This window comes from Trachemys scripta, chromosome 9, assembly GCF_013100865.1.
Source record: "Trachemys scripta elegans isolate TJP31775 chromosome 9, CAS_Tse_1.0, whole genome shotgun sequence".
Lineage (NCBI taxonomy): Eukaryota > Metazoa > Chordata > Testudines > Emydidae > Trachemys > Trachemys scripta.
Genome location: NC_048306.1, coordinates 50526611 through 50539063, shown reverse-complemented (window position 1 = coordinate 50539063; position 12453 = coordinate 50526611). Strand labels below are relative to the sequence as shown.

Here is a 12453-nt window from a genome sequence, read left to right as displayed (position 1 = left end):
TGTTTAGCATAGACTGGCATCCAAACTGAATTGACCATTTCACCACTCTGGTCTGGTTTTGAGGTAATATACGGATGTAATCTCTCTCTATGACAGTGAGAGCTTTATTAGAATACTGAGGCTGGTTTTGGTGTGCACACTTCAAAAAGAATGATGAAAAATTCAAAGGGCTTCAGCAAGGCGCTACACGAATAATTGAAGGCCTGGAAAAATATCTTACAGTGAGAGACTAAAGATGCTCGCTCTAGTTATTTTGTCAAAGAAAAGGTTAAAATAGTAACTTGAGCGCTGTCTACAAGTACTTCATAGTAAAGGCTCTTTGATCTAGGATAGGGAGGCATAACATGAGCCGACACTTAGATGTTGAAGCTAGACAAATTCAGACTAGAAATAAGGTATAAATGTTTAATAGGGAAGGTAGTTAACCATTGGAACAATTTACCTCTTGAGGTGGTTGATTCTCCATCACTGGGAGTCGAAGTAGCATAGGGTCTTTTTCTAAAAGACAGGCTCTAGCTCAAGCAGAAACTATGGGCTCAATGCAAAAATTATTGGGTGAGGTTCTGTGGCCTCGTTTATTCTTGAGGTCAGATTAGATCATCTTAAGGGGCCCTTATGGCCTTAGAATCTATGAATTTGAGACATTATGAACTTGAGTCTCCTATGGAACAGGTTGCCTCTAGCCCAAGAAAAAGGATTTGTTCTGCCATGCTGCATTTCATAATGCACATTTTGCACCTGCCTCCTGAGGGCTTCCACAGTACCTGCTTATGAGGGGCGATTACCAGCTACCTTTCATTTGCTATTCCGGTCGGCATTTTGGTAATTTGTCAATACCGGCTACGGGGGCTGGATTTTCACAGTCATTCAGCTCCTGAACAGGCATCGGAACAAAGGCGAGATGCTCACAAGAGCCCACACTGAGCGCCTCTCACAAAAATCAAAGTCGGGGCCCTTGTTTTGGTGCCTCAATAGGAGCTGAGCAGTTCTGAAAGCCTGGGCCTGGGTGCTGGAGGCCTCAGAAAAAATTAAGTCTGACTCCAGGGAGGGCAAAATAAGAAGCAGATAGTGATCAGAATGCAAGATCACAGGTTAGAGGATTGTGAAATGCTAGTGCGGACCACTGTGGCAGGAGGAAGACTGCAGGAACCCAAATGGTAACCGCACTTATGTACAACCCCTGCCTACTGAAGTAGTCTTAGCAGCCAGCTGTAAAACACAACTAGATTCAGTTGGGATTGAAAACTTCCACCAAGATAAAACATAACCATGTGAAGTATATTGGATTTTTCACTATTGCAATGATCTGTCCTTATATATTTTCATTGCTTTAATGTAGCCATCCATCTCACCATCCATCCACTGGCCTACCTCTGTACCACCTCTGTTGTAGTATCTAGCTCACTGTAACCCTCTAGCTAGCAATCTGTTATACCCATCTATTAAACTGAAGCCAGTCTTCCTAACTGATTCGTCCCTCCCCCGCCGCCCTTCCCACCCCCCCGCCGCCTTTCTGTCCCTGACTTTGTCTATCACTTTCTCTGTCAGGGGAATGTGAGTCAGGTTATTTTATGCTTCCATTCCTCAAAGACTGGTATTGTATAAGAAAGATGTTTTAAGTGCCTCAGGGTGTTTTGTTCCTCATTACTTCATAAAAGTGACATTAATAGCCAGGGAAGAGCACTGCTGAGTGCAATTATGGATGATGTTCCAGGTATGAAAGCTGTTTTGAGCCTGCTAATGTTTCCTAATTACAAGCCTTTCGGTAGAGAGTGAAAGAGAGAGAGGATGGAGAACAGTGACTTAACTGAGTGGTTTACCTGGAAGGAGGAAAAGGGGGGAAGGGAGTTCAGAGACTTGTCTGTATGTGGAAAGCCTTTCTGAAGCCTGGGGGCCAGCTTGAGGACAAGATCTATCTGAAGGATTACGTCTGTGTGGCTGAGATACAATTCTGTGTATCAAGTCAAATGCATACAGCCAACTGTGCCATAGACCAAGTCTTCTTTCCATGGGCATCCAAGTGGAAGCCAGGCAGGAAGAAGCCACTGCACAGCTTCAGAACAGAATTCACTTTATGTAGCACCTGTTTGAGTGGCAGTGCCAGCAAGTCCCATATAAAGTTCTAAGAGCCATTATTAAGAAGTGCTAACAGTGTGCGTGGCCCTGCACACAGGTATTATAGAGGCCTGGGGCCCAGTTCTCTGTTACTGGCTTTATACTATTGTAATTCCATTGACTCCTGACTTACACTGATGTAAGCAGATCTGGTCCACTGTCCTTGCCCCAAAGCAATACGCTTAGTTTAGAGACAGCATAATACCCATTTGGAGATCAGCAATAGCTCACCCATGTTGGTTAGAACACTAGGGTTATAGCTCCAGCTCTTTCCATCAAGTGCCACAGAAACCCCTTCCTGGGCAGCAGGAACCGGATTTTATTCTCCTCTGGAGGAACAAACGTACTCTAGGTAAATGCTACAGAAAACCAATCAGTTGACAGGAAGATATTTGCTCAATGGCTGCTAAGGACACTGCAGAAAACAGGCAGGACAGAAGATTATCTGACAGATGCTGGTATCAATCAATGCTGCTTTCACCAGTGCTGGTAAGAGAGGCCATTAAAATTAGAAGGATCCTTAGAAGAGAAGTAATTCACTGGGGCAGGGGACACGTGTGTGTCTCCATTTCCTTAAGTGGGAGGAAGGAAAGAAAACCTCCTCCTCCACAATGATCCCACTTTTACCATGGTTTTGGACTCTGGAGGTAGGGTGACATGCTGCTCTTACAATATGCTATGCTGGAAGGATCTCTGATGAAGAGCAGAGGACTCATTCTTTGCCCATGGACCTGGACCTGTAAACATATGATGTTGCCTATGAAGTTTGTAGAGGAGACATGCAGTCCTTTTCCATAGGCTGCTGTTAGAATGGAGATATAATACATTCTCTCTCTCCCCCACACCTACATACCCCATCCACCTCTGGCTGGGTGAGCCCTTATATTCTGTCAAGAGAGAATGCTCAGGTGCCTGATAAAAGACTCTACTAGACTGTCAGGCAGCTGAGAGATCACAGGCTCAGATAGAAAGATCAAGGCTGAGGGAAAACTATACATGACCCACAATTAGCCACTGAGGAAGTATGAACAGGGGTAAAAGGACCCTTATCTCCCTTGGTGAAATCTTGTAATGATGTCTGCGGCTAGTTTACATCATATCTGTCTTTTGTAACATTAAGGCAGAACAAGTAGGTCAGTGTTTTACAAACTGGGCTCTGGTTTTATGTGGCTCCATTTTTAAGTTTCCCCCACACCCTAGCCCAATTTTCAGAGCTGTTGAATGCCCAGCGCTCCACATGAAGTCACAACCTCTGACACCTAGTTGCCAAAAATGATGAGCCACTACCGACATGATGCTTCCATACCAGTAACAGCAGTAGTGGCTGCTTCGGCATCCTTTCTTAGGGCTAAGTCAACAATACTGGTCTGAAGCATCTTTTTAGGAAAATGTTATCTTCTATGCATCTGCTACAAGAGAGAACAAGACAACATCTACCGTGGATATCACTACGGAGTCCACCTTGCTCCTATGGACAGGGTAGGAGCTCTGATCTTGTTTGCTGAGGTTTGGGGGGGCTGCTGGACAATCTCACTCAGCTCTGATGATGTCCTCAGTGGCTGGGTGCAGAGGTATAAGTTTTCTAGACTGAACTGAAATACTACAGCTTTCAATGCCCAGCCCACTTAATTCCTGGTGCTTCTCCTTCCTGGGGCGATCACATGGTCAGGAAGATCTAGTAATGGTACTACCCTCCTATTATCTCAGGTGTGTTCAGGAGAAAGAACTTCTCCCTATTTTCTCCTGTAAGACTTTGGGCATGGAATCAGACAGTTGCCCATCATCCCAGCAACAGGGCAGTAGTTCTGCGTTTTTCTCCTCATTTTCACTTTTGACTTCCTGGGAACCCTTGAGCTAGAACAGGGGCGGGCAAATTTTTTGGCCCAAGGGCCACATCTGGGTATGGAAATTGTATGGCAGGCCATGAATGCTCACAAAATTGGGGGTTGGGGTATGGGAGGGGGTAAGGGCTCTGGCCAGGAGTGTGGGCTCTGGGGTAGGTCAAAAATGAGGAGTTCAGGGTATGGGAGGGGATTCGGGGCAGGGGGTTGGGATGCGGGGGGTGGGGTGAGGGCTCTGGGGTGGGGCTGGGGATGAAGGGTTGGGGGTGCAGGAGGGTGCTCTGGGCTGCGACTGAGGGGTTTGGTGGGCGGGAGAGGGATCAGGGGTGGGGCAGGGGCATGGGAGTGGGTCAGGGGTGCAGGCTCCGGGCGGCGCTTACCTCAAGCGGCTCCCAGAAGCAGTGGCATGTCGCCCCTCTGGCTCCTACGCAGACGGGCAGCCAGGCTGCTCTGCACACTGCCCTGTCCATAGGTAGTTCCAGGCAAATGGGAGCTCTGGGGTCGGCGCTTGGAGCAGGGGCAGTGTGCAGAGCCCCCTGGTTGCCCCTATGCATAGGAGCCAGAGGGGGGACATGACGCTGCTTCCGGGAGTCGCGCAGAGCCACGGCACGTGCAGAGCGGGGCAAGCCCCGGACCCTGCTCCCCAGCGGGAGCTCAAGGGACGGATTAAAATGTCTGAAGGGCTGGATGCGGCCCCTGGGCCATAGTTTGCCCACCCCTGGGCTAGAAGAAAGTGAGAAAACACCCTCTCTCTTTTATTGAAAGCTCTCTCCTCATTATCAGGGCCTGCTCTACTAATTGGGCCTACAAGTTTACCCTAACTGTGAGTTCAACTGTAAAAAGTGAGTGAAGTTTTATAAAACAGGCCAAAATAACCTATAAAAATGACGAGAAAAAGGTGCACGCGGGAGACAATGAGACTGAATTAGACCCAACAAAAAGCCCTGCTGATAACTCAAGGACTATGTTAAGATCATGTCTGGTAAACATGAGTGTGGGACTGGAAATCAATGGACAAAAAGTGAACAAAATAAGAAGGGAATGGGCTAGTCTGCCTGTTGCTCCCTTTTGGTGTTCTTAAAGAGAGAAGACTGCGGCAGGGGAGAGAAATTAGCAGAAGCAGCTGTCAGTCAACAACTGCTGGCTGGGTTGGACGAACAGATGAAGAGGCTACTGCTACACTGACTGACTAAAAGATGAGAGAACAGCTCCACCATTATAGCAGCTGCCATCCCAACCATCTGCCGGGAGTACTGTGATCTCTGCGGTGTGGGTTGTCCTGACGAGACTGGGCCAGAGCGGGGCCCAAATGACACTGCCATCTTCACCAACTCAATCCCAACCACCAGCTGGGATGTGAGATTGTCACTCCCTCTACCCCATGTGACCTTTTCTTTTCCACCTGACTACTTCCTCTCTCCCCCCCCGCCCCGCTTTTCCTTCTGTCTAAGAGGAATCTGGCTTAGCCAGACAAAACTGTCTTTTCTGCGATACTGATGGAAGCCTGTTACCTGACAGCCAACTAAAAGCAATTCCCTAAGCGGCCCAACCTGGGTACAAGCCTGCCAGGTTTGGGGGGAGATGGGGTGCTGATAAGACCACATCCTGTGTTTTTCTAGTACTGAGTTTTCAAGTAAGAGGTAACACCAGAGACAGAAGCTGGATTTTCTCCCTTTGCTGGTCTTTTCCCCCTTCTTGTGCATGTTTGTCTTCTAGGGAACAGGATTGGACTTAACAAAAACAGCAACAACTCCTGCCCATTTCAGTGCACTTATTCTTTCCCCCCAGTTATTACCTTCTAAGAGACTGCTAAATAAAGGGGGGTTTATTCTAAAAACTCTCCACCCCAAGGAAAAGAGAACAAGAGATGCTGTTTAAGTGACAGTCTCTCTTCATACTTTACATTTCAACTGTTTTTTCTTCCTTACTCTATCTTATCTTTCATAGAATCATAGAATATTAGGTTTGGAAGAGACCTCAGGAGGTCATCTAGTCCAATCCCCTGCTCAAAGCAGAACTAACACCAACTAAATCATCCCAGCCAGGGCTTTGTCAAGCCGGGCCTTAAAAACCTCTAAGGATGGGAATTTCACCACTTTCTTAGGTAACCCATTCCAGTACTTCACCCTCCTAGTGAAACAGTGTTTCCTAATATCCAACTTAGACCTCCCCCATTGCAACTTGAGACCATTGCTTCTTGTTCTGTCATCTGCCACCACTGAGAACAGCCTAGCTCCATCCTATTTGGAACCCCCCTTCACGTAGTTGAAGGCTGCTATCAAATTCCCCCTCACTCTTCTCTTCTGCAGACTAAATAACCCCAGCTCCCTCAGCCTCTCCTCATAAGTCATGTGCCCCAACCCCCTAATCATTTCCATTGCCCTCCACTGGACTCGCTCCAATTTGTCCACATCCCCTCTGTAGTGGGGGGACCAAAACTGGATGCAATACTCCAGGTGTGGCCTCACCAGTGCCAAATAGAGGGGAATAATCACTTCCCTCAATCTGCTGGCAATGCTCCTACTAATACAGCCCAATATGCGTTGGCCTTCTTGGCAACAAGGGCACACTGCTGACTCATATCCAGCTTCTTGTCCACTGTAATCCCCAGGTCCTTTTCTGAAGAATTGCTGCTTAGCCAGTCAGTGCCCCGCCTGTAACTGTGCATGGGATTCTTCCTTCCTAAGTGCAGGACTCTGCACTTGTCCTTGTTGAACCTCATCAGATTTCTTTTGGCCCAATCCTCCAATTTGTCTAGGTCACTCTGGACCCTATCCCTACCCTTCAGCGTATCTACCTCTCCCCGCAGCTTAGTGTCATCTGCGAACTTGCTGAGGGTGCAATTCATCCCATCATCCAGATAATTAATAAAGATGTTGAACAAAACCAGTCCCAGGACCAACCCCTGGGACACTCCGCTTGATACCAGCTGCCAACTAGACATCGAGCCATTGATCACTACCCGTTGAGCCCAACAATCTAGCAAGCTTTCTATCCACCTTCATAAAAGGGAGTTTAATGGTCTCTTTGCCATGGTATAAAACAAGCTGAGGTCTCTCTCTACTAAACCCATTTAAAACGTTTTGATGTTGACGGTGACAGGGTACATAAACACTTTTGGCTCTTTGGGTCCAGGTATTCCATCTAAATTAACACAACAAGCCTTAGCCCTGGAAGACTGAGACACTCGGTTCTGAAGTATCTGACAAGGAAACCTGGGAGGCAGAGAAAGAAACAACACTTCTATTTCTTTCCCCCCAAAGAGAAGCTGTCAAGTTTAGTTGCTCCTTGTGGTTTGTTCTCCTGCAAGGCCTTTCTGCAGTTAAGGACTTCTGGCAAGTTAATGCTTTGGTCTTCTAGCCAGAGCTGCTGGTCCCTCACTGCTACTTTCAGCAGAGTCAGATTTCTCTTTAACTGGGTGTGAGCTTGCAGGGAATCCCACACCTCCTTTGCCTCTGATCAAGAGTGTGAGGCTCCAGTGATGCATGGAATGGATCTGGGTAAAACCCATACATAAGAGGTGATGTTTTAGGGATGTCTACGCTGCATGCTCACTTATGGCAGCATGTAGAGTACCTACAATGGATGCATCCCCCAGCCCAAGTATTAATAGCAGTATAGACTGTGAGGCACTGCTTAGGTGAGTAAAGAAACTCCAGAACCATATGGTATATACCCTACATGGCTCTCTACATGCCCAAGCAGTGCATCCCCTATCTACAGTGCTAGTTTTAGCAGTGTAGTGTCCCCTTGCCAGAGCCTTTCACTGCTGGGTGTAGCTACACACTGCAGTGGGGGCACAGCTTGCTTTTCACAGTGGCACATAGCTACACATACCCCATACCTCACCTGCCAGTGTAGACAAGGCTTCAGGGTGAACAAACCCCACACTCAGCTTATATATCTGTATAACGCCTAGCACAATGAGCCCTTCTCCTTGATCAGGCACCTTAGGGCTACTGCAGTACAAACAGGCTCTTGCTTGGGAGGACCTAGACCTACAACCAGAGTCAACAAATTTCTCTCTGCAAGGAAGGCTGGAGACCCAGGGCAGAATCTATGTGCCTGAGAGAAAGCCTTGTGCATAAGGTGAACAACTGGACACACTATTTTGTTCATGCAAATCCTGCATTTGCTCAAGCAAACCTGCCAGTGCATGCTCAGATTAGCAGCCATGTTGAGGAGCCTTTCAAAAGTTTGCCTACATGTAACTACAGAGTGACCAGCCCATACTGAAAAGTATCCCTGCACCAAAGGGTCTACTTATTATTCCTTCCTTGGCAAGTCACCCATATGAAAATGCAGACTCAGATACAAAGGTCTACATGCTTTGCACGTACATAAATGAAGGTGAACCATGTCTTGTGCTAACCAGAGTTATCTATTCAGGAAAAAAAATAAGACTGCAATTGCCAGCCTTAAGGAGGTCAAAAAGGGTGAGTCAGCTGTCCAAAAAAAATTCAAGCCAATCATGAAACAGAAAATTAAATTGGTTTGCCTTCTAGTTTTCCCCTTTATGAAGGAAGACATCCCCCCCACACTGGTGGTGAGGGATGATTTCAGATAGACAAACCCAGCCCGGGATGTACACCCAAATAGGCAGTCTTCTTCTTTCTATGGGAGGGTACCTCGTGCCCTTCTCCTAACCAGAGATGGGGAAGCTGTTCTCTCCCAGCACTATCCGGCTCCCATTGTGTCCTCTAGCATCTCCCTCCCCAGGCTCCTGCTCCATTTCAGTCTCCTACCCAATATCCCCCCACCCCCATTTTATCACCTCCTCTACAATCTGCTGCCCCCTAATATCCTCCTTCCCTTTCCCCTCACTTCCCCCCATTCTCCCTCCCTTCTCCCCAGTTTCCCAGAGCTGCCCCACACACACACACACAACCCTGAAGGAGGGTTTGCACACACACACACACTTTCCCCAGTTTATGAGTCAACATTCCCTCCCACAGAAAAACAGGTTCTAGTGCTCACGAGCTGTATATGAGCCAGGGCTGAGTACACAACAGTTACTGCTGTGCAATTTTCTACACAGTTAATGCACCAACAGACTCTGACTCATTGCTTTGCAAAATGTTTTGGAATGCCATGGCTATGGGCAGAAGGTGGTACCGTATAGAAATCAAACCCCATCTCTTCCACTCTGCAGCTGTTTCTGAAAGCCAACCTCTTCCTGGCAGCGTGTGAGTTGAGTGGAGGCTGATGCCATCTGAGAGTAGGAAAAGAGCCATGCACAGAGCGAATTTACAGCAGAGGGGATAGATCATTGACTGGAAAGATGACAAGCAGTTCCTAACCTGCCCCTGCTGTGCATGTCATGGCTAGGGACTTGTTTGAACCAGGAGAGGGAGAGTAGGTGGAGTGACTTTCCACTGGGGAGTCAGGCTCAAAGAGTGGCCTTGCCCAGCCGTCCAAGTGTAATTTAACCCTTGCCATATCACACTGAGGTGCCCACTCAACGTTCCTGCCTTTGGAAGGGAGACTGCTGGTTCACAGATCAGACACTGCTGGAATAGAGAAGCGCAACTGGCTGTATATAGTAAATGAAATGTGAAATTTGGGTTATTCATAGACGCTAAGACTAGAAAGTACCACTGTGATTTAGGCTGTGTCTACACTAGCACTTTTGTAGGCAAAACTTTTGCTGTTCAGGGGTGTGAAAAAACACACCCCTGACTAGCATAAGTTTCGCCGACAAAAGCACTGTTGTGGACAGCTCTCCCCTCAACACAGCTACCGCTGCTTCACTGCGGGGTGGTTTAATTATGCCAGCAGGAGAGCTCTCTCCCCTAGAGTGGCTACACAGGAGATCTTACAGCAGCGCAGCTGCAGCAGTACAGCTGTAAGATCTGTACTATAGACATAGCATTAATCTGACATCCTGCATAACACAGGCCATAGAACTTCCCCCCAAACACTTCCTGTGTGTGTAAAGATGGTGGTGAGTATTTTCGCTGATGCTGTTTGTCGAGTATTTTTGTCGTGGGCGAAAGGCAGTCTTCACCACGTAGAAAGGACTCAGAAGTTTTTAAAATCAGCATTTCTTGAAAATGACTGTGAGGCCTGCAAGACCTGATAAACATGCAAAGAGCCAGCAATTTGACATATCCACTTACCCCTGAAGGAGGGTTTGCAGTCCAGCCCAGCTCAGCTGTAGCCGTCCGGGTATCCATCAAGGTTTCTGAGGAGCACACACAAGAGGATCAAAACAAAATGAGTTACTAGGGACTCCAGATAATAGACTGAAATTACAAACACACTGCAAACGTATTTGGTATCTGATTTGGCACTCATTGTAATGACTAGCACTCTCTTTGGCTTTGATGGTGCAGGATCAGGTCCTGGGAGCTCTTCCGAAATAATGCAGTGGATCCCCTGTTACACTGAACAGTTTCTGAAGCCCACATTCTTAATGCAATCTACGTCAGCAGTGAGACTCTCCTGTTTCTCCAGCAAGACTCCCATAGAAATCAATTGGATTTATTTCAGCATAAAGCCTCAAGACCCGGGCCTACAAGTGACTGAGTCACAAGTGCCCCCTTGGACTACAATGATGAATGTGAATCTGCATTGTGACAGCCCTGAAACAGGAAAATAATGTTACCCATAAAAATGGTTGTGTGGAGTTGTAAAAAGGTACCTATATTAAGGCCTGGATAAAAAACACTAACTCCTGGCTGCAGATTTCATTTTGCTCCTTGAATTGTTACAAAACAGGACAAGTCCAGGGATGGGGGGCGGGGGTCTCAACTTCAGTCACAGATACAATCTCTGCTCCCAGGGATCAAGAGATTGAGCATGGCCAGTTCTGCAGTCCTGGTGTGAAGTCGCTGACTGCTGGGTGCTTTGATCAACAGCATTGGATGTCCTGTTTTATGGACTGGCAGCTGTTCCATGTACCAAGTCGTTGCATACATTCATTGTCCCCGTCACGGGTGGGGGGGAGTCAGATCAATGAATAGTAAGTAATATCACTGCAGTAGGATTTCTGTTTTGGTTTTTGGGGGGAGGATTATTGCAAAACATTAAGATGCAATACAGCTAATATTTTCCCTGCCCTCCTTTTATAAGAAAAAAAACTATAACATATACAGACAGATGGGGAAAATCTTCCAGGTTTTATTTATTTGTTTTCAGTAAGGCAGACACAGAGATTAATTTGCTTGGCTCCTGCATCTTTACCAAATGCAAAAGAAATTTGTCACTCATGTCTGGTCTAGCTGACTGTCTGTCCACCCCCAATCCTATAAATGTTGGCGTTTTCCTTTACAGCCCAGATATCACCTGGGTGCCTAAAAAGGCAGCACTTTTGTCCCAAGAAAGTTACTACTTCAATGGAGTAGGAAAGTGAGGAAATGAATGCTGGAAAGATAAACATGTGGTGCTGGAAAGATAAACGGATGGGAAATAAAATCAGTATAACTAAAAGAATATAATAAATGCTGCCAAACTGTTGTGTTTAACTCCTCCATCAATGTTCCAGAAATCACAAGTGGGAAATGAGGAACTCCTATTAGTCTTTCCACCCATCCTTTGCCACTACTCAGGGACATAGGGCTAGAGGACTTCTACCAGGACCCTCCACCCAGTTTCTCTTGATTAATGTTCTATATTCTTTCTTTAATCAGCACCATTGGCTAGAAGCATTTGATATGGCTCCTTCAGAGACTGAAGTGGGGTTTAGCAGTGGAGATGAGGTGTTCCACCTCTATTTAGAGTATAAACAGGGTTCAAAAGTTAGTGAGGAAAATCTAAAATTCTCACCAGTATTAGGACTCTCCTTCTAACTATTGCTCTAAGACATTTACGTAGCCCTTCACCACAGTATCTGCATGCTTCACACTCTTTGTGTCTTGTTCCTCACAGCCACCTGTGAGGTAGGACAGTGCTATTACCCAGTGAGGAACTGAGCACAGAGAGGCTAAGTGACTTACCCAGGCCACACAGGCAGTCTGTGGAAGAGCAGGGAATTAAACCTGGGTCTCCTACACCTGACACTAGCAACCTAAACACTGGCCCATCCTTGCTGTCCCTGTGGGAGTACGGCATTGGCAGTGGCCCTGCCACTCACCTTACCTATGTCCTCCATCTACTTAAATAAGGAAAGAAGTGGACACTGTCAAATCACAGAAGTTTCCTTCCTTTGGGCCTCCCCTGGCAAACCCAAGAGCTACAGCTGTTAGGAGCCTTACAAAAAAAATCCACCCTTAAAATGGCATGAGTCATGGTGAAGTTGTGAAACGTCTGGAAAATGGGAGACACACAACTCCTCTGAGGATGTATGTTGTGTGTGTGTGGGGGGGTGGCAATCAGTACCAAGAATGGGGAGTGGGAACCACCACCTCACATAGGCCTACTTGGAGCAGTGATGGGGAGGCAAGAACAGGAGGTATAACAGTGAGGAAGGCAACACCATTAGAGAGAAAGGAGGGTCGGGGAAGAGAGCGCTCCGGGAAATGGGCCATGAGAAACAATGTTGGGAGAGAGACAGAGA

The 12453-nt window shown here is 47.0% G+C and overlaps 1 protein-coding gene across 8 annotated transcripts in view; it reads right to left on the bottom strand.

Annotated features, from left to right (window-relative positions):
* The window catches only part of EPHB1 (EPH receptor B1), a 357291-nt gene that overhangs the window by 259400 nt on the left and 85438 nt on the right, over window positions 1–12453 (bottom strand). For all 8 annotated transcript variants that reach the window (XR_004647021.1, XR_004647020.1, XR_004647024.1 and 5 more), the window contains exon 2: window positions 10076–10140. Coding sequence is in view for 3 of the 8 variants with exons in the window: in XM_034780745.1 (XP_034636636.1) it covers window positions 10076–10140 (65 nt within the window). In the remaining 5 variants the exon portion in view is untranslated. The remainder of the gene's footprint in view (window positions 1–10075; window positions 10141–12453) is intronic.